This window comes from Typopeltis vanoorti, chromosome 20, assembly GCF_054136105.1.
Source record: "Typopeltis vanoorti isolate ZY-2024b chromosome 20, IOZ_Tvanoo_1.0, whole genome shotgun sequence".
Taxonomy (NCBI): domain Eukaryota; kingdom Metazoa; phylum Arthropoda; class Arachnida; order Uropygi; family Thelyphonidae; genus Typopeltis; species Typopeltis vanoorti.
This window is the reverse complement of record NC_143568.1, coordinates 76,577,473-76,601,667: the sequence shown is the minus strand read 5'-3', so window position 1 is coordinate 76,601,667 and position 24,195 is coordinate 76,577,473. Positions and strand designations below refer to the sequence as shown.

Sequence of the window (24,195 nt, the reverse complement as noted above, 5' to 3'; positions counted from 1 at the left end):
TCACTTAAATGAAAATGACACTAGTTAACTGCTGGAGAGCTATTTTCATTGACTGTCATGTGACATTTGTCACATGACAGTTTAGTCAACAAGATGTGGATGGAAGGGGAGGAGGGAAAATCTTGACTAATGTCCCATTGGTACAGAACGGTGCTATTAAAAAAAAAAAAATCAGTATTACAAACTATTCTTATGGTCTCTACAAGTTTGCTATAGTGAGAGTCAAATGTACATCCACCTCATTTTTAGTCTTTCCCAGTATGATCCCTAAGCTTTTCCATCATTCAGAATAATGTGGTAATCTTTTGGTTTTTGATTTGGAACTATCTTCTTCCAAGTCTTTTCTAGATTAAGACTGTAAAATTTAATTCTTCTCTTATTTCTCTGTTATCATTTGTTTGTCTATTCTGTGGCAATAATTCACCATAGACACTCAACGAGATTGCTAGAAGTCTTCTTTAACTTAAATTTCATGTCTACAAAGAACTCATGGTTTAATATCTTTTAAAGTCTTCCCATGACTATCTAAGCCTTTGCTTATTCTATATTTCATGCCATCTATAAAGTTCAGGTTTTCATTTATGAGGTACCAAGGAAGTCAAATCCTCAAAACTTACTTTCTAATCAATTTCTCTCTCAAAATATATTTCATGCGTGGTTCTTTTTCATGTTACCATAAAATTTCATCAAAATAATTTTTATAGTGCATATCCTTGCAATGTATCACAAATACTATGGAGAGTCCACTGCAATTAAGATTTCATTATTAGTTTAAAATCAAATTTCTTCCAAACTGGTTTATTATTTGTCAGATCTCCAATGCGATCAGTATCCACATTGTAATCTTCTAAAGTGATCCTAACTACAATAACCCATCTATATCTTTTTTTTTTACTTCAAACACTTGCTTTGAATACCTTTTATCTCCCATTCTGTTCATCATCATCATTATCAAATTCCTGCCATGTACCTTCAAGGGGTGTAGAGGATAGAAAATTTACTTCATTACTAACTTCCTATCTACAATTTTCCTCCAAATCAGTTTGCTAACTATCAAGACTCCAACATTATGACATCTTATATTTCTGTCTTCTAAGCCAGTGCTTCCCAAACTTCTGGATGTCAGGGCCCCCTTAGGAAAAATTAAAATATTTCACGGCCCCCCCCTCAAAAAAAAAAATCATAATATAGACATATATTATTATAATATTTATTGTATTTATATTCAATACAAAACATACACAGCGAATATTGCAAAAATCAAATGCAAATATTACATTTTCAGCATCTGTATGTAAGATGACATGGCATTTGACATGGCACATTATCTCATATTTTTATATAGATAGATATATTGTTATTGTACATTTGCAGTACAAGCACATGAAACGTAAAACGATTAGTAATAAAGAAAGAATTAAAAACATAAAAAAGAAGTTTAATAACAATTTAATGTGATGGATGTGTTTCAATATTGCTACACCAATATCAGGTGAAATATTTGAAATTGCAATTCTTAGATTTCTGCTTTGAAATGAAACTTATATGAATAAGGATAGATTTACTAATATTCATTAAGCGCCGAAATACGCAGGAAGCAAAATTTGTGAACCAACACCAATGTGGGATTTTTTCTATTAAAATATAAAAAAATAACAAAAAATAAATAATAAATAATAAAAATTAAATACGTTTTTTAAGATAAAAAACCTACTTAGTCTTAAAACATTTTCAATTGTTTTCATTATTTCACGGCCCCCAAAGGGGCCACGGCCCACAGTTTGGGAAGCGCTGTTCTAAGCCACTTTTTACTGTATCAATTCACCAATATTTTGGTCATCCTCTGGGTCTTCTTTCCTGCCAACCTGGTAGAGAACACCTGTTTTGCTAATCTTTCCTCACCCATTCTGTTTAAGTGACCATACCACCTGAGATTAGCTCTGCTAATGCATTCCTGGATACTAATAATGTCAAGTTCTTTCTTAATATCCTCATTTTTAATATGATATTGCCAATGATGCCATCTGTTCATGCCCCCCCCCCTAATCTTTCTCAGGACTCTCATATCTGTGGTCTCTAGTCTTTGGCCAAGTGTTTTACTTCTAATCCATTTCTCAGATAAGATAAGTTAAAATTGGTTTGAACACTGTCTTGTATACAGCTAATTTAGTGTTTTGATTAATTTCTCTCTTATTCCATATAAATTTATTCAGTTGACTTCCTACCATACCAATTTTGTTGATTCTGTTGTCTATTTCCAGATTTAATTTACCATCTTCACTAAAAATCATGACTAAGTAGCAGAAATGTTTCACTTGTTCTATAGGTTCTTTATTCACAATGCAATTGATATTTTCATAATAAGCAATAACAAGATATTTTCATTGTCTTGTTATTGCTGAACTTCATACTATATCTATTACAACAGTTATTCAATTTAGCCAGGGAATCTTGCAGACCTGTAGCAGATTTATTCAGTAGTATAACATCATCCACATACAGCAAAAAAGCTGAACATTAACATCTCCAAATTTGATGATTTTAATACCATTTTCCTTCATAATGTGATCCACATAGATAATAACAGAGAGGATAATATGCATCCCTGTTTGACACCAGATTTAATATTAAACTATCTTCCTGTACTAACTTCAATTCTAACTGCTGACTTACAATACAACTCAAAGACTTGTATTGCAAGTATTGCTTGATATAATGCCCCACTGACACCATATAACTGTAGAAGTTTGAATAGCTTCTCTCTTGGCACCTTGTTATATGCCTTTTCCAGATCTGCAAAACTTAAATACAGATCCTTTTACTAAAATAAGCGCCAATAGACTTCACTTCGGCGAAGTAAAATTATTCAAAATTAAGTGGATATTGAATACCACATTATTTCTTAGCTGAATAAGAAACTCAAAGATAGGAAATCTAACCTAAGCATTTCATGCCAAATATAGAACACTATATAAAGTTCGGCGAGTCCAAGCCAACACCTGGTAGTGCAATGCCAGGGCAACTTGTAGTAAAGGTGGAGCAAGATCTGATCACTGTCATTAATATTTTCCCATAATGTAAAACACAGCTCCTAGGAGATGTATTACTGTTCTACATTATGAGAGAAGGTCACTACCCAGACCGGTTTCGACCTTTCTTGAGGTCTCATCAGTGAGTAGGTAGTCCCTAGATGTAAATACCAAGGTTTCAATAGTCAGAGCTTATTTCTTTATCCACTTAATTTTGAATAATTTTACTTTGCCAAAGTGAAACCTGTTGGCTCTTATTTTAGTAATTGTATCTGTGCAACTTTTGGCAACTCGTACAGTAAAAAAATAAGCTCTGACTATTGAAATGTTGTTATTTACATCTAGGTCTACCTACTCAACTGATGAGCCCTCAAAAAAGATCAAAACCGGTCAGGGTAGTAACCTTCTCTCATAATGCAGAACAGTAATACATCTCCTAGGAGCTGTGTTTTACGTTATTGGAAAAAATTAAGGACAGTGATCGGAACTTGCTCCACCTTTACTACGAGTTGCCCTGGCATTGCACTACCAGGTTTACACTTGGACTTGCCGAAACTATATATACTTTATATAGTTTTCTATATTCGGCATGAAACTCTTAGATTAGATTTCCTATCTTTGAGTTTCTTATTCGGCTAAGAAATAATACGGTATTCAATATCCACTTAATTTTGAATAATTAAATACAGATCTTTGTTATATTCCCATGATTTCTCAACTATTTGTTGTATAGTGAAAATTTGATCATGACAGCCTCTATTTCGCCTGAATCCGACTTGTTCTTCACCAAGCTTTTCTTCTACAATCCTTCTCAACTGTTTCTCAAGTATACTTGCATAAATCTTACCAGGAACACTCAGTAGAGAAATACCTCTGTAATTCGCACATTCAGTTCTATTTCCATTTTTATATATAGGTACTATGAGAGCTATATTCCAATCATCAGGATTCGTCCCTGTGTCCAGGCCTTCTGAACTATGCAGTGCAGCCACTGTAGAGACTTTCATACCTCCATACGTGAGCATTTCTGGTCAAATATCATCTGTTCCTGCTGCCTTTCCACATTTTAGACCTTTGATGGCTTTTTCTACTTCAAGTATGAATATGTATTCCTGACTGCATGCCTGTTGAGTGTTTTTTTACCATTGTGCTAACACTTGTTTCATTTAACAATTTTTGAAGTAATTACTCCATATTTCAAGAATATCTTTTTCTCCAGTTTGCATGTCACCTTTATCATCTCTAATTGTATTACAGCACTCTTTCTTTCATTTCTGAGCATCTTCAACAACCTCCAGAATATCTTGCCACCTTCTTGATATTTAGTTTCTATGTTCTTACCAGTCTTCCCATGACTTTTGTTTAGCTAGTTTTATATAGTGCTTAGCTTTCTTACATTTGTCTCTCTATTCTCTAAGAGCACAAACTAATCTATTTGCCAGGAACCATTGATATGCATTCTGATTATTCTATTCTTGCAGACAACTTCACCACATGCCTCGCTGGCTGAATCAATCAGTGTTTTCTTTGAGGCTTGCCACTGAATCTCCAAGGTTTGGTTCCTGTACTCAAACTCTTTCATTTTTTTCTTGAATAATGTTTGTGTATTTTAGTCTAAAGTTCACACCCGAGAGCTGCTCAACTTTTATTTACTTTAAAACTTTCTTATATGTTATTCTTTTCAATATGAAATTCAATTTTATCCAGCTCAAGTCTAAACAGTGATCACTTCCAATTTCAAATCCTAACATCACTATCAACAATAACATAGTCAATGAGAATTTTCTTATTAATTGCCTGTTCTCTCCATGTAAAATTTTTGTACGTTTTTATGTTGGAACATGGTGTTAGTAATAACCAGTCCATGTCCTGAGCAGAAATTGAACAGGCATTTGCCACTTTTATTGGCTTTGCTGTCTTCTCCAAATTTTCTGAAAACATTTTTGTATGTCTGATAATCATTTCCTACTATGCTATTTAGATCCCCAACAAGGACCAACTTTTCATTTTTCATTGTGTTAGTTGCTTTCTCTAAAGCCTCAAAAAATTCATTCACTTCTACCTTAGTAGAACCTTCTGTGGGACCATAGGCACAAATAAATCTCATTGTCCAGTTCCCCATTGTGACATTTGCCCACATCACTCTACTTGAGACTGCCTGCTATTCAAGAAGATTAGCCTCTTATTTAGTGTTGAATACTATAGCTGCTACTCCTTTTCCTTGTTTGTCATTGTCTAAATATACCATTTTGTATTTATTGCTCAGAAAGATCTCACCAGATCTTTCTGAGCAATAAATAAAGATCCCATTCTGTTTAAGAAAGATCTCAAAATAACTATGTTCACACATTCTCAAATATTAATAATGTAACATTCTTTTCTGATATCATTATCAAACAATATGGTGGGTGGGGTGAACAGCAGGCAAATGATGGCACCTGTTCACCTCAATGTAGCTTCAAGGGGTGTACAGGATATTATGATAGTAACACATGAAAAACTTATCTCATTACTAATTTCCTCTCAACAATTTTCCTCCAAATCAATCTGTTATCTGTCAAGACCCCAACATTATCAGATTTTATATTTATGTCTTCTAAGCCACTTTTTACTGTATCAATCCACCTGTATCTTGGTCATCCTCTGGGTCTTTTTCCTGCCAACCTCGCACAGAACTCTTGTTTTGGTAATTTTTTCTCTCCCATTCTGTTTAAGTGACCATACCACCTGAGATTATATCTGCTAACACATTCCTGGATGCTAACAATGTCAAGTTCTTTCCTAACATCCTCGTTTTTAATATGATATTGCCATTGAAACCATCTGTTCACGCCCCAAATCTTTCTCTGGACTCTCATATCTGTGGCCTTTAGTCTTTGGTCAATTGTTTTATTTCTAACCCAACTCTCAGAACCATAAGTTAAAATTGGTTTGAACACTGTCTTGTATATAGCTAATTTAGTGTTATGCAGAATCAAATTTTTAAATTTTGAGAACATATCTTGATCACTTTCTTGTGCTTTGTACTGCTTACCAGGCAGCTGATCATATTCTTCTTATCCCTCTGCAATATATATATATATATATATATTCAGTTCTTGCTTAATGATGAGTCTCAATTAACATCCACCTGATTAATATTCCTGACAATGGGTATGCATATGGCATAATCACTGGCTGTGTAGTTTTGAATATAGCCCTATTTAAATGAATACTCCACATTTCGTCATCTCCCAGGTCAAGACTATATGAACACTGCCTATTTGGAGGCAAAATGGCTACCTCTGTTATGGACAAATCCTTTGTCCATGATACTGTTATCAAATGTAACAAACTGAAACAATGTTTCAGTTTGTTACATCTGATATATCAATAAGCAGTGTGATTAAGTATAATACAAATATATGCACCCATCTCCAGTCATTCAGATGAAGAAAATAAAGAAATAAATTTCTATGAGGATCTCTCCAACACTCTCGGAGATAGCACATATCACTGGAAAATTGTAATGGACAGCTTGAACTGTAAAGCAGGCAAGAAACAAGAGAATGAAAGTGCTTTTAATGTGCATGATATGAGACAAAGAAATAAAAAAGGACAAATACATACTGAATTTGCATAGTGAGGGTCCATAAATGAAATACTTTCTCTAAAAAGTGAATTAAATTTAAATGGATCTGAAGATCACCAAATGGAGAAGTTTTAAATGAAACTGATGATATGATGGTGAACAACATGGAAATACTAGAAGATGTATCTGTTATCAACCAGTTTAATTATGATAGCGACAATAAGCTAGTGAGAGCAAGGATAAAAAAACATTGAGAGATAGAAATTGTTAATGAAAAAGAAAAGGAAAACACTAGAAGATGAAGAAAATCAAAGAAATATTTGAGAAAATAATGGAAGGAAAGTTGAAGGGGAAAAAGTATGAATGTCATGCTTATCTGACAGAATGAAGGAAACAGCTTCAACAATAATAGATGTTACTTCAAGTTTAAGAAAATCATTCCCACAAATAGAACTTCTAAAGAAAAATTTACTTTACAGAAACCTTGATCTAATAAAAAAAAAAAAACAACAAAGAATTAAGGAAAAGGAGGCACAGACAATATAGAATTTGCAGAAATGTGAAAATTAGTTAGAAAAGAAATCAAAAACATCAGAAAATATAATTTAAGAACAATTCAGAACACAACAGAAAACAAAAAAATCTTTGGAAATGATCCAACAAGTGACACTTGGAAGAAAAAAATGGATTCCAAAATTGAAAAATAAACAAGGAATAGTACAATATGATAGAGAATAATTAATTAAAATATGTAGTAAATTTTATAGGGAGCTATACACAGTCAAGGAACAGTTACAAATTCTCTGCTATATTTAGATGAAGTTGATACAGAAGCACCCATCGTGATTAAAGAATTATGAAAAGTCCTCAAGTCAGCAAAGAATAATAAAAATCCTAGAGAAATTGGCATATTAGTGAACACATAAAATCAAGAGATTCACAGCTTCATAAGCTCATATTCGATATGTTCAATGTATTTCAACTATAGAAAAAATTGCAGTGCAGTGGCATAAATCCTTGATTACCTTATTAACATGAAAAGGGCAGCAGAGATGATATCAATGACTATAGTTAATAAATAATCAGTTCGCTATCACAATTGTACAAATTTTTTTTACATCCATTATAATAAATAGGATTACAAGGTTTTTGAACGATGCATTGCAAAATGAATGAATCAGAGCAAGATTCTCTACAATAGATCACATCTACACTATTAAACAATAGTATAGATGTGAATCTTCCTGCATATTTAGTGTTCATAGATTTTGAACACTAAATATGCAGTTGTACATCAGTCAGAAATAATATAAATGGTTTAAAACAACAAGCCATCCCAATAAAGTATATCATATTATTAAAAACTATATATCAAAACTCAACAGCCAGTATAAAGCTAGAACATCAGAGAAAGGAATTTGGTATTGGGAGAGGAGTAATGCATCCATTACTCCTCTCCCAATACCAAATCCTATATTGCCTAAATTGTTTTCTACTACATTAGAAGAATTCTGTAAGACCGTCCCATGAGAAAACTACAGAATTAGCATCAATGGGGAAAAAATCTCAATCACTTATGTTTTGCAGATGCTAAATGACATCGACAGAGAAAGCAGGAAAAAAAGGTTTAAAGATTGACATAACTTAAACCAAGCCGATGACAAATTCAGATCAAACTGAACTGAAATTAATAGATATTCATATCGAAATTGTGGAGGATTATATTTACCTTGGACATTTAGTTTGAAGGGAAAAAACAAGATAAAGAAATAAGTAGAAGAATCACACAAGGAAACAAAACAAAGGCTGCATAAAGATATGTTAGGAGATTTACCTGTATGTCCAAAAAGAAAGCCCTACAATATATGAATTATTCCAGTATTTACCTATGGAAGTGAGACATGGGTAACGGCAAAAAAGAAGACAGATTGTAAGTAGCTCAAAGAGCATTGAAGAGAAGAATGCTCCATATAATAAAAAGGGATAGAATACAAAATTCTAGAATTAGAGAGAGAGATTTATTTATTTATTATCCAAAAAAGTGGTACAGTAGTAAGCACTTGGTACAAAATTATTTACAACAGATTAGGATACATTACAAATGAGAACAGCTTAAATTTGACAATAAATATGGTCAGATGTTCCTCCAGTATCTTGTGCAATCAACTGCTCTTTCTGTGCAGGATGTAAGGCCCTCTTTTGTGCAAGCGATTGAAGAAGAGGGGACAAGAAAGGTGTTCCATGGACTGGGTTATCCCACACTCACAATTATCTGGTTCAGTGAAGTAGTCTCATTTGATGAGGTTTTGTCTGCAGCATCCTATCACTCTTAGTCTGTTGAGGCTTTTTCAAGTATTCCAGTCCAAGCAGAGCCCACTTGGACTGGAATACTCTAATATTTCTCTACAACTCTATAATATAACTCTCATATCTCTAATATGCATTAGAGGGATGATTGGAGTAGAAGACATTGTGAAGTGTTGTAAAGCATGTAAATAGAGATGGGCTGGTCATATTAGTAGAATGACAGGTGAAAAGTGGACAAAAACAAACACTGAGTGAATACCAAGGGAAAGAAAGGTTGCCAAAGAACAAAAGATGGAAGGAGATCAACAAAGGTTTGACATGAGATGGGGGAGGGGGCATTGGCTAAACAGATAGGGCTGGAAAGTTAAGGGAGAGGCCTATATCCATCTACATAAATTCAAGTCTCCCCTATGTTTTTTTCTCCTTCCAATCTATGTCCCATAGTTCAAGTGCCTACATAATAATTACTTGTCCTGTCCACTGAACTAATCTACATCTCCTACTGCACTTCCTGGTCTATAACAGCAACTAACAACATACAGGTATCCATTGCTTAACACAAGATTTGATTAACATGGCGAAATTAATTGCTTCAATCCCTTGATATACGCAACAAGAGTTTTGATTAATGCACCTTGAACCCAGCGGAACTCGCATCTGATCTGAAGGATACATGCAAAATGTTTAATATAAATATTCTTACACAATTCAATGTATAGCTTGGCAGTCATGAGTAGCTGTGCATTCATATGTTATAAGTGATATTCTGTACTGTTTTCTTGCTGTCAGTTTGGTTTAATACATGTTATGTAAAGGTCTGTGATATTTGACAATAAACTGTATCTTAGAGATACCGCAACCTCCGATGCCAGTATAATATGGTTTAGTTGTTGTTGTTTTTATTCTTTGTTCAATAATTTCTAGATTGTAACTGAAAATAAATAAACCATTATGTATTACTGAAATAGAGAGCCAAAGGCTTATTTATCATACATGCCTCTAGGAGATGTGCTTTACATTATGGAAAATATTAAGGAAAGTGATCTGGAGTTTACTCCACCTTTACTACTAGTTGCTCATAAGACTGTTTATGTTTGCATCTGCCAAAACTTTTAGTTTCTATATATTCGCCACAAAACTCTGGTAGTTTCTATATTCGGCTATGAAATAATGTTGGATTCAATATCCACTTAATTTGTACCATCATGCATTATATTTGCAGTGTTTTTTCTTTATGTTTTATTGCTTGTTTGCCGAGGTCTGGAGTCATTTTGCTTGTTATCGTAGAATTTATGCTGATCAGAAAAAAACTAAAACTGTTCAAACAACTCTTGATAACTTCTTTTGATAAAAAAATTGCAATGAATAATATAGGTACAAGTATTTATTAAACATTTGCTTTGCATTCATTTTTTTATCTTTCCCAAAAGAGTGTCATATGAAACGAATTATTAATACAGCATATACGATCATGGACGAATTATAATTTTTATCATTGATTATTAGATTTGATTAACGCGATTTTGATATACGCGGCAGCATCAAGGGATTAATTAACCGCATTAATCGAGGGATACCTGTATATTGTTAGCCTCAGTCAAAGCCACGATGAACTTTTGTTTATTGCATTTCTACTATTAAAAGCAACATCCATCCTGTTTCTTTCTCTATCTCTCTCTCTGTCCTATAAATACAAGGCTGCTGAAATTCTGTCCTGTAAATACACGCTCCTCCATCAATCAAGTCTCATTAATGTCTTGGGCTAAAAATAATTTTAGCCCAAGTTCAGCTAACCAATGCCAAAACCTACTCACCATTATTTCATATGCTTCAAGCATTAATGTATATAAACTGCAGCATTCTCTTTGGTCTGCTACTATCCTTACACAATGTATTAACAGTCCCATTAAAATCTGAAACCTGAAACATTATTCAGCATTCTTTGATCTTGCTTCAAGGATGCCTATAATCATATTTGCCCACCCACATCCTAATAGCTTAGCTTTAGTTTCCTGATTTTGCACTTCTTATCTCTGGACATCAACTCCAAATCCATTTAAGTGCAATCCATTAATCATATAAGAACATTTTTCTTTCATCAACTTCACTTTCTCTCTCCACACACACACACACACACACACACACACACATTAGATACCATTAATCTTGCACATTAATGAAAACCTGATTCTTTGCTGCAATTATGACTCATCTTCTCAGTTCAGGATTGAAGCTTTGAAGTCAGACTGTTGCCAGGGAATAACTTGGCAATAGATTTAAAAGTTTTACTCTCGCTCACTGTTAGTTTTTACTACTTCTGGTAACCTTTCATTTTAACTCTCTCATCTTTTTAGAAGAATGATGTATATGATCATCATTCTTTTAGAATAATGTAGGAGTTATAGCATAACTTTCCCATCTAACAATTATTTACTTCTAGTTTTGTAATATTCCATCTTTATAAAGATATGCATAAATTAACATGGTGATATGAATTCACACACATCTTTATGTTGGACACTGGCATTAATAATGTCTTGCATTCTGAGTAAAATTTTAGTAGGTACTTGCCATTATTATTATTATTCTTCCCTTTTTCTCCAAATTTTTACAAAACATTTCTATACATCTAGGCTTCATTTTCTAATATGCTTGTAGGTCTTCAAAAAGAACTAGCATTTCCTCTTTTTTTTTTCTTTTTTTTTTGGCAGCTGCTCTAATGACTCAGGGGATTTCCTTAACTTCCTCCCTTCTTGAACCTTCTGTACAAAAATAGGCACAATAAGTCTCATTGTCAATTTCCCATTGTGAAATATGCCTACATCACTCCACATGAAAATTGCTACCATCAAATTTATCTTTCTGTTTTGTTGTGAACATTATGGCTGCTTCCTAATTTCCTTATCTCTTATTCATACTAAACCGAAAGTGAATAAGAGGTAAGTGAACTAATAATGAAATTCAAGATACTCAATTCAGCAGTTTAAGCAGATGTTATGCTCTGAAACAAATCCAGCAAGTCTTCAGGACTCACTAACTAAAATTTGGCATGAAAATCAGCAATAACAAAACAAATAAAATAAGAGAAAAAAAAAAAAAAAACATTAGCTGCATCCTGAATGGAGAGCAAGTAACATGTTTTAGCTATTTAGGCACAAATTTTCTTGAACATAGCAAATTCAATACAAAAATAGAAAAGACAACAAGCAAACCTGATATGGCAGGGAAGCCAGCTGAAACAAATTTATACTTACAATGAGAGATCTTCTCAAAAATGTTAAATTAACAGTATCAATATCACAATAACATGAAAAATGATTAAAAAGGAATTCATTCAGGAATGTGTGAAGAGCCATTGTTGTGAACTAAGGTGATTTAGTCACTTAAGCAGAATTGGAGAGAGAGAGAGAGAGGGAGAGCAGTGTCTGATGCCAGAAAAAAGACCCAAAGAAACACCAAGATCTGAGAGATGCAGTTAGAAGAATGAAATATAAGATCCACAATGCTGCAGTCATGATAACAGTTGACATAAAGTTGGTAACAATGTGAACTTAATTATGTAGTACTACCACAGCATACTATACAATGCCTGAGAGTATACATCAAGAATTGGATGACGATGCTTAATTGTCATTTCAAATATATAAATTCCTGTCCCATCACCCATTAACAATGTTGTTTGCTTAATCTGAAGTTTAGAATATTATAGTTAATCTGTTTTTTTTTTTTTTTTTAGAGGTACCTATGGCATAATATAATTATTAAAAGAACACGTAAGACCACGGTAATAAATTTTAATTAATAAAGGTATAGATATTTCATACTAAAACTAATAGTACATCTTCAGTGTCACACAAACAGTTATAGGAATGGAATACAAATAACGAACATTCGGTGGATCACCTATTAAAATATGATTGTTGTCGATGCTAGGAAATGATAGAAAATAATAATTAATCTTTAAGATAATTGGTTTTTTTATTGATTACATAAAATAAAAGTCGCCCAGATCTTCAAGAGAGAATCATTCAGATTTAAATTCTGATCGGTGTAAAATAGCTTCACAACTTTCTTTAAAAAGGTGTTCATGTTTGAACCTGCATCTATGGAGGAGAATAGCTTTATCCCACTGGATATTATGAATAGTGTTAATACTGTGTTGTGCTAGACCAGACTTCTGAGGTTTGTTGTATTCAATATAATATTGATGTTCTTTAATTATTTTTTCCACAGAACGGCCAGTTTGTCCAAAATAAGAAACATCGCATTAACATGGTATTTGGTAAATGCCAGCCAAAGATAGAGATGACAGTTTATCCTTTGTAGAAGGCAATAAAGAGGAAATTTTGTTGATAGAAACATATGTGGAATCAATTGGTATTTTTCAAAATTCTACCTATAGGTTCTGAGATTCCTGGAATGTAAGGGATTGGAACTCTGCGGACTGTTGAAGAAACCGTAAGTATTGGAACATAAGATTCAATTCTGTTGAATTTGATTGGGGTTGTCATTATTCGATTCCATTAACTTTTTAATGATGGAAAGTTCTTGTTGTAAGATTACTGGAGAAGAGCAAACTTTATGTGCTCTATTAATTAGAGATTTAAAAATGCCAAATTTTTGAGATCTGTGGTAAGTAGACTTTTTATGAATGTATCTGCCAGTAAATGCGAGCTTTTGAAAGACGCTTGTAGATAAGGTACTAGAAGAGGTTCGAGTAAGGAGGATGTCTCCAAGAATGGTAAAGTACCAGAATTTTCTTTTTCCCTGGTAAATTGAATACGTGGTGGGTGAAGGCTGTTTATCTTTGGTATCGACATAATGATACCAAAGAGATGGTTGAGATTGAATGGATGAAAACATGTCTTCGAATTGTTTCAAAAAGTAGTTTGCCAAAGGTGGAGACAGAGGACTACCCATGGCAGTACCTTCAACTTGTTTGTAGATCTTGTTTTTCCAGCTGAAATAACCTGAATGGATAACAAATTCGAAAATCTTTGCAATATATATGGAGGGTAATCTTCATATAATAATTTGACTGTGTCGGCTAATGGAATATTGGTAAACAGAGAAACAATGTCGAAACTGACTAACAACTCAGGCTCTTTGATTTTTATATCCTTGATTTTTTCAAGAAAATCTGTTGAATTTTTTATGTAGGATCTGGAATGTCCAGTGAGAGCACTTAAGGAACGTGACAAGACTTTTGCAATTCGATAGGTAGGAGAATCAATACAATTCATGATAGGTCGCACTGGATAGCCTTCTTTATGGGTTTTCGGAAGTCCATATAGATGGGGAGTTCTTCCAAAGTAGGTGCATAATTTATCCACATAATTTGGGTCCCAACTGATAACCTCATCAAGTAATTTATTTAATTGTTCAATTTGTAGGATTATGCATGATCACTTGGTAGGTAGAGATGTCTTTTAAAAGGCTGGATACTTTTGTCTCATAGTCAGTCTTATTCATAATTACAATAGCTTTTCTTAGAAATAGATATTTTATTCTCTCTCCTTAAAGAAGTTAGCCCTTTGATTTCAGCATTTGATAAGTTGCATGGAGGTAATTTGCTTTTAAATAACGACGTCGCAACTCAAAACGAAGTTTGTTAGCGTCATCACTAGAAAGTCCTGACAGACTGTGTTCTATATTATGTAAAAAATCAAGATACGGAATGCGTGTAGGAATAACTGCAAAATCAAGGCCTTTTGCTAAAGCACTGGTTTCGGCATCGGATAAAGGGAAATCGGAAATATTAACAATCCATTTATTAGTAGAAGTGATGTCAGAGGTTAAGTTTTTGTTTTGCTTGTGATATAAAGAATTACATTTTTGCATAAGTTTGTGAAAATTTCTTTCGTAAGAACGGGTTAAAGATTGTTTCTTACGAAACAATCTTTAACCCATTTTCCAAAATTCCACAGAATCTTTTTTAAAGATTCTGTGGAAAAAATAATTAAAGAACATCAATATTATATTGAATACAACAAACCTCAGAAGTCTGGTCTAGCACAACACAGTATTAACACTACTCATAATATCCAGTGGGATAAAGCTATTCTCCTCCAAAGATGCAGGTTCAAATATGAACGCCTTTTTAAAGAAAGTTGTGAAGCTATTTTACACCGATCGAATTTAAATCTAAATGATTGTCTCTCTCTCTCTCGAAGATCTGGGAGACTTTCATTTTAGGTAATCAATAAAAAAACAATTATCTCAAAGATTAATTATTATTTTCTATAATTTCCTAGCATCAACAACAATTGTATTTTAATAGGTGATCCATCGAATGTTTGTTACTTGTATTCCATTCCTATAACTGTTTGTGTGACACTGAAGATGTACTATTAGTTTTAGTATGAAATATCTGTACTTTTATTAATTAAAAGTTATTACCATGGTCTTACGTGTTCTTTTAATAATAGTTAATCTGGGAAACTCTGTTTTTCTTTTTTTTTTTTAACTCTAAAATATTTAGACTTTTTAAAGATTAATTAATATATCTGCATGAACTAGACAGAAACTAATTTTCAACTCAATATGTGAGGTTCATCATTTCTAAGAGAAAAGAAGTATATGATTAGCAATGCACAATGATGTTCATCCCTCCTGTTTGGAGGGCAGCATGTGACAAGTAACACATGGTGTTCACTGCAAAGAGAGAGCAGCATCATATTCAATACAGCAAACTAAAGGAACATCATCATGGGCTGCTTACAGCTGCACAAGCAAACAGACAATTTTTTGAATGTTTATTTTTAAATCATTTATTTTAATTTCTTATTTGAACATAAAATGCAGTCCCATTGGACATTTGATTTATAGTTCATTCAATATTTCTCAGATAACCAGATGGAAATTTCATTTCACACTAACTGCTTGTTAAAGTAAACATACTTGGGAATAGTATTTAAGAAATATTTTCATATGCATTGCTTTAGAATACATTAAATAACCTGAAAAGAAATATTCAGTTGTTTGTTTATGATGCAAAATTAGGTACAGTAATAGTTAATGAAGGCAATGTGGAGAGCTTGCATGAGAATTTAAATAGTCTGTGAGTATGGGCAAAAGAAAATAGATGTCAGTTTATTGTGGAGAAAGGTAAAGTTATGCATTTTGAGATAAATAGATTACAAGCCATGTACCACATTGATGGCACTGTACTCCAGGAAATAGATGAAGCTAGAGATTTAGGGGTAGTGCTAGAGAGAGAGAGAGAGAGAGAGAGAGAGAGAGAGTTAAAGTTCAGAGGACATATTGCTAAGGTTGCCCATAAGATTATTTGGGTATTGAAGGCCTTGATATGCCCACATCTGGATTACTATGTTCAAGTCTGGTCCCTTGGTTTCTTGGAGACGAGGAAGCAGTGGAGGATTCAGAGGCGAGTGGCCTGCTGCATATTTCCTGTGAGGATAGAGTGAAGGTGTACGAAATGCACAAATTGGATGACAGAGAAAAAGAGGGGATATGATAGAAACATTTAAGTTGCTTAAAGGATTTTATAGGATAGATGCAGGGAAAATGTTTCAGCACTTAGCTAGAGAGACTAGAACAAGGGGTCATCCCTGGAAGTTGAATAAAGGTGTGGTTGGTAGGGATGTGAGGACTAGATGTTTTGCTTGGAGAGTTGCGAATGCTTTGTCTGTTCAAAGGTTCAAGGAGAGGTATGATAGATTGTGTGAATAAATTGGGTCTCCCGCAATGTGTCTTCACACTCCATGGAGGTGCCCATATAATAATAATAAACTGTGTCATTGGTATTCATATTTCTGTAATTATGATGAAAGTATGGAATTACTGACCTAAATAAAAATGAAAATACTTTAAAATATTTATCGATTAAAGGAGTGCTTCATAGCTGATGATTCTAAAAACAGTCTCTAAAACCCATAGTGACTTCTATACAGCATGGTTATAGTCTTGCATTCAGTCCTGTGTGAAAGAGTACTCAGAGAATAGTCTGGCAGTCCTGACTTGCCATGCTGATGATCATGAATACAGCTCTAATGTTCTTCAAGGCATATGTTAACATCTGCCTTGAAAATGTTGATAGCTGCCCTCGAATGGTAGATCTGACAGATCTACCAATCTGTGCAAAGTAGACTAAGTTGCAAGCATAAAAACATTTTACATAATCCAGGATTTGCAATAGGATTAGGCTAATCCTTCAGAGAATGGATGAAAGTTGATAGCTAGTAGCTTGAAAGAGGCATGATGATCATATATTTATAAAGAACTTTAGCTATCTTTTCATTGTGTACCTTTGATATAGAAGATAAAATAGTTTTGCTATGACCTTGTGTATATTGGTTGCAGGATGGATAAGAGGGACATACAGTAATTTGCCTATTTCATATGGATTGTAGTCACTTGATAAAAGAGTTTTAAAGATGACTGAGTTCTGTTGCAAGAACTTTGTCAATAGAACAAATAGCTCTGGCTCTGCTGTCAGCATTTTGAGAATGCTGTACTATTGGGATGAATGATAATGTGATTGATTATATAATTACCCACAAGTGTATTTAGGTTTCATATAAACAGAAAAGGATCATGAACCATTTTGCAGTAGTGTAACTAGTGCATTTAGGAAAGGAAAACAGCTATCGCTCCCCGTAGTGAAATTTTTGGAAAGCTCTATACAGGTGATGCCGATTTGTTCTAAAATCAATGTGGCTTTCACCATGTTATAATATACTAAATCCAGAATTAACATCAACATCGAAAAAGCAACTAAAGAATTTTAAATATGCAAAAAACATTACATGAAAAAATTCAAAGCCCTGAAACAGTAAAAAAAAAAAAAATCACAGCTATAATGAGACCATGTAGCAGTAAATTTATGAATTTATTGTCTCAGCAACTTCATCCTCAGTTGAGGTCATAATTTTGCCATCATTCTAGGAGAAGTATTTGTTCTAGAAATATAATTTATAGGACCCAGCTTTGAACATGTATCTATAATTATCTCTCCAGTGGGAATAATTATTTCCTACATCTAATCATTTAGATGTAGCCAACATTCTGATAAAATTCAAACCTCCCAAGAGCAACATTCCTCCAGAAGAAATAACCCTTCAAAAAAACTTATACAACAACATAAATATTGTTATAACTAAAGCAGATGAAGTTAAAAAACTGTCATAATAGATCAAAAATAATCTTCTAAAAGACTTGCCAGGATAAACGTCAAGATCATATTAAATCTCAAGGGGGGGGGGGGGGGAGATGTATATAAATTATTAAAAAAGTTACATCTTGGTTTAAAGAAATTACAAAAAAATTAAAACCTTATAATGTTAAACCACACCAAAAATTCAGCAACCGAATACTCTTTATTAACCTATAGATTATACATAAATAACTCCACCTACTACTTGCCAAACAGCAAAATCGCTTTTCTCCAACATGGACAGCTTTCCCCTCCTTCATTAAAAATTCTATTCACTTTAGAAACTTCACAAAACATAGCCTGAAGAATTCAGCCATCATGATTAGTTTTGATTTTACGTCATTATTTATAAATGCGCGAATGACAAAGACCTTTTGCCCTTTTCCATTCCATTCAGATTATTTTTCATGGAACAGAAAAATTACAAACAGCTATATGAAACTGCAGTGGACCCCCCTCCCCTTCCTAACTCTAGCTGATTTCTATTCTAAAAATTAATTTTTGAAAGCTAATAGTCACATTGATTCTGGAACAAATTAGCACTGTTGTAGAGCTTTCCAAAATCAATTTTTAAAATACAATTTTAGATAAAATTTCTTGTCAAATATAATTTATTTTAGAGCATTAAAACAACCAACATCCAAAAATACACTGCACTATAGAAAAACAGCTGTCTTCCATTCCTCGACACTCTGGTTTCATGATGATACCAAATGGTTTGTTATCCTTTTCTGTTTATAGGAAAGTACTTAAAATTAAACCACACTGCAAAGTACTTACATTAAACAATCACATCACCACCTATCTCAACAGTGCAGTATCCTTAAAACACTTATACACAAGGCCAAGGCTATTTGTTCAAATGTCACATCTCTTGCAAATGAACTCAGGTACTTTTGCTTCAGAAATATACTCTTCATACTACTTTAAAACCACACATCCACTTTCATTCATTCTCCAAAGTATCAGTCTTATCCTCTTGCACATTCTACACCAGAAATCTTTTTTATGCCTGCAACTTTGAACTTTGAACAGGCTTGAAGAATTGTTAAGATTTTCCTTAAAGAACATAAGAACTCATTTGTGGTCATCTGTATGGCAAGTCAGGACTATTTTTAGAATCAACATCAGCTATAAAAGATTCCACTAATCTCTCTCTCTCTCTCTCTCTCTCTCTCTCTCTCTCTATATATATATATATATATATAGTGGAATTAATTTGTTTGATTATCTTTAATATCCAGCCCTTAAAAGATGCGACAATGGGACATTAGATATGTTTCAGTTACAATTTGAACTGTTTTTGCAACTAGCAGGGAGCCACCATGTGTTTTGTAACAGATGTAATTTGTGTTTTCAAGAAGACTGCTGATGTGAAATCTAGCAAAATGTTGACAACACAATAAATTATATGTTGTATGTATTGTTTTTGTTCTTTTGGTAGTGTGTGCATCATAAAGTACTATAATGAGTACTTTATATTCTGATAGGGTAACACTCCTATCTACAGTTTACTGTAACTGTTAATTACTGTTATTCTTCAGATGGATTGCTTGTCTTGCAGGATGAGAATTTTTTGAGGGAAAGAATACCAACTTATCCTGCAGGCTGAATAAAGCATGTTTGCTTGAAAAGCCTTATAAACGTTTTTTTGTATTCTAGATGAGATTTTAACAATCCTAATATAAACCATGGTGTACAGAGAAACAGTCTTGTATTAAGAAACAACTAAAATAACTGAAGTTGTAATTCAATTACATTTGAAATGTTAATTTCAAATACAAAATTCTATACAGAATGCTTACGTAGTTAATTCTTCCCTTGTCCTACGATAACTCTCTGTTCCTGGCTTGTCTGGTTCCTGTATTATTTTGTTTTTCTTGTCTCTTCTCTTTTTGTTCACAACTTGGGCAATTTGGGGGGCACAATGTTTTGGAAGTAGCTAAGTAATGAAAGACATTTTATTTAGAGTGCCACTAAAATGTCTATGTATTAATTAAAATGGGTGTTCATTATTTTAAGAAAAGCTAACATATCAGTGATAACTGTTTATATTCTTCAGATTCCATGTAAATTTATTCAAAATCCAATACCTAAATGCAGAACACTGCTTTTTAAAATGGATAATTATTGCAACTGCAAATACAGCGATTCAAAATCTACTGTAATATTCCATGTCACATAGAACTGAAACAACAAGTAACAACAAGATAAGAAATAAAATTCATGGGAAAAAAAAAAGGTTGCATAATTCCTTCTCTTATTACCACTAAGAAAATTTTAAGTAGAACAAACAAAGTTGTGTTTGTGTGCATGCAATGAACTACAGAATAGCAGTAGAAGGTGAATATTTCTGGTGTGGATATTCTCTTTCTTAAATAAATTTATTATTACCATATTACAATGACTACTATGGTTGTCAACATATGTAGTGTAAAAGTTATATAGATATTCATTGCATTCCACAAAACATTGCATGTTTTCAAAAATTAGCATTCAGAAGTGCTTAACACTATAACAAACAATTCTAATGATGAACACAATGGAAATTTACCAACAGGCTGGTATCATAGTAATAATTCAAAATTAATGCAATCACTCCACCTTTCAATGCAGATGCAATTATCATACCAAATTATCATACAAGGTTACAATATCATACCAAACTACATTAGAATGTGAAAAAAAAGTTTGCTTCACCCACAGCTCATGAAATCTATCCATAGGAAAGCACAGTCCTGCTACTACAGGAGTAAATTAAGACCATCCACGTCCACATCTTACCAAAAGCCCTCAGACATACAGATATAAAAGCTTGTCTTTAATGACAAAAATTAATAATGTTGTTCCACTTTTAGTAAAAAATGCTTCAGTGTATTGTAGAAGACTTTCTATTAATTTCAGGTTGAAAGTTAGTTCCATTAATTAATATGCTCATCATGACCATGTCCTAATTTTGTGTTTCCAATTAAACATCTCAAAAGTTCTGTTCAGGTAGGAGGACCAGTGTTGGCAGTGGAATGTTCCAATGTTATTCTCTTCAAACCACATATTCAAAACTGGTGCTGCAAAATGAGATGTTATTTGTTACAACTCCTGGACTAGGGCTGTCAAACACATACTGTGAAAATAGCTGTAAATATATTTCACAAAGGCACTGTATGCTTTTAAAAACTGACATTAGAAGCATGAAGAACATTAATGATCAATACAATGAAAATTCACCAACAGGTTGCCCATCGTGGTAATAAACAAAACTGGAGAATGTAAGGTCCAGTACCAAATTACCACAAGGTCATGATTCTATACCAATGTATTTGATCCACATCCTGAGAAGCAATCTCACAATTTTATAAATTCTGTCTCCAAACTTCATCATTAGGACCATACATCAGTAAAAGGCATTCTTCAAGCATCCACCATACTTAATGTCCATCAGACTGGGAAAAGCAATTACTTACTACACCAAACAACTGATTTCCAATACTCCACTCTGTGTGCCTATTTAAATTAATGAGTATGAGATTAGTAAACACTTATTTAGGCTTACGTGCTGGTTTATAGTCATAATTAAAATTAATGGAATAAATATAGCACAGAGAAATAATTAAACAACAGATTTAATTGTTTTGATATTTTGTTTCTGTCACAGGTGGAAAAAATAGACTATTTTGTGCCTCAAGTCCTATGGGAAGGGGGGGGGGGGTCTACAGGTTGCTGATGGCTAGCCTTAGCTGTTGGCCTAAGAATTACTTTTAAGTTTCCCAAATATTGGGAAGTCTGACACAATCATATTTATTTAGAGGACCGTGTAACCCCTAGAGAGTGCGTCCCCTGGGTGGCGGATAGGGGAGCCCACCATGTGTGTGTACATGCGCATGCGTGTGTGTGTGTGTGTGTGTGTGTGTGTGTGTGTGTGTGTGTGTATATATATATATATATATATATGGTGGGGTGGTGCAAATATACTGAATAAGGACTCGTGGACCAACAGGGCCATAAGGGGCAATGATCTTGATTGTAAGGGGAAGCGGCACTCCTATGGACCCCTAGCTGGATCTATCCTCTCCTTCTTCTACTTTGAGGAAGATCCACTTACTTTAATCTTTCCTATAAGGCCTTATCAGCCAACTCTTCTTACTTTATGACCCTTACGCTATTAGAGTACTCGAGGGCCATGGGGTCTTTTCATTTCTGGCCTTACAACTATGCCCTCTCTATAAACCTTACTATATTTCTTCTATAATCTACTCTTTTCCCTTCATTATACCCTACTCCTCCTATGGGTTTAAATTCGGAAGAAGGCTAGTTCAGAAGCCTTAAGGTAGAAGCCCTACCACTGAACTATTCCATCGTCAGGCTAGTTCCCTGACATGGAGAACATAATCCTACTTGTAAGCTGACAGAAAAAGATAATCAGATTGAATCTATGGGAAACAACCGTGGAATGGAAAAGGGAAAACGAAAATGGAAACGACAAAATATAATACACATAGCAAACTGGAATGTAAGAGGAATAGCATATAAAGAAATAGAATTAGACCAATTACTAAATGAAAGAAATTTTAAAATAGCAGTAATCACTGAAACAAAAAAGAAATTAAAAGGAACTATGAGAACTGAAAATTTTAATGTGATATACAGTGGAGTTGACAGAGACCAAAGAACACAAGCAGGAGTCATGATTTGGATACATAACTCCCTTTCAAAACAGTTAAAACATTATAAATTATGGAATGAAAGAATAATAGAAGCTAGAATAAAAATAGATACAGGCTATTTAACAATAATTGGCTTATATGCCCCAGAAGAAGGAAGAGAACGAGATAATATTGATTTTTATAATCAGCTACAAAACATATATAATAAAATAAATAAAAATGACTACATAATTTTAGCAGGAGACTTAAATGCAAGAAATGGAAACACGAAAATTAATAATAATATAGGAATACATGGAGAACACACTCTAAACAGAAATGGTAAAAAATTGATCGACTTTGTAGTTCATAATAACTTAAAAATAATGAATTCCTTCTAACGCACGTCGGGGTAATTTGTTCTCTTAACAGGGCGAAGCTAGTGCGATTATAAATGTGCAGAGCTTTCTCGGAAGTAAAACGGTGCTTCAATTTAACACAATTAGGGATCACTTCCGAGAAAACTCTGCGCATTTATAATCGCACTAGCTTTGCCCTGTTAAGAGAACAAATTACCGCGACGCATGTTCTCCTTGCTGACGAAAACAAAACCTTACGGGCGCTAGAGGAAGAGCTTTCGGATACACTCGGCCGTGATCTATGGTCAAAACTTTACGACGTCTCATGCGCATCGGCAAAAAAAGAATTCAAAAAAATACGAAGTTGGTACTTGAAAAAATACGAAAACCTGACAAAGAATTCTACCTCCTCACCACAGCCACCACTCAACACTGTAGTCAACCTCTCGTCGGCAGTTTTAAAGCCTGAAGCACTCACCGCACTTTCACGTGGTCACAATTTCGCCCTAGCTCCAAAAAGAATACCTGCCGAAGAAATCATGATCCAGACAGAACGTGGGATTCACAACCTGCCTAACCATATTGCCAACAACGTTAGACTGGATGTAGTCGGTGTTCTCACTAAAGCCAAACCTCCAAAAACCAACTTATCCAAAAACGAATATGCAACCCTACAAGAATTGAAAAACAACAAAAAAATAGTAATCACCAAGGCGGATAAGGGAAACGCCACTGTGGTGCTCAATCAAAAAGACTACAAAGGTAAGCTAACTGCTTTAGTACTAGACCGTACGACTTACCTCCCCATTGAATATAATCCGACCAGCTCTCAGATTAGAACTCTCCACAGACTCCTTAAGAAGGTCACTTCTTGGCCTGTGGAAGTCACCAACAAACTAAAACCTTATAACTCTAGACCCCCCCGATTATATGGACTCCCAAAAACACATAAACAAAATGTGCCATTGCGTCCCATAGTGGATGGCATTGATTCCCCCACATATAAATTAGCCAAACATTTAGCCAAAACGCTCACACACTACACAGGCAACACATCATCACACATAAAAAACTCAGCCCACTTTAAAGCCAGTATAGAAAACCTCGCGCTCCA

General features: G+C 33.8%; 1 protein-coding gene across 6 annotated transcripts in view; it reads right to left on the bottom strand.

Moving 5' to 3' along the window:
* Positions 1–24,195, bottom strand: part of Hem (Nck associated protein 1 Hem) — a 393,688-nt gene that overhangs the window by 164,440 nt on the left and 205,053 nt on the right. For all 6 annotated transcript variants that reach the window (XM_090409885.1, XM_090409889.1, XM_090409887.1 and 3 more), the window contains one exon: positions 19,888–20,024. In XM_090409885.1, coding sequence (XP_090266011.1) covers positions 19,888–20,024 — 137 coding nt within the window. The remainder of the gene's footprint in view (positions 1–19,887; positions 20,025–24,195) is intronic.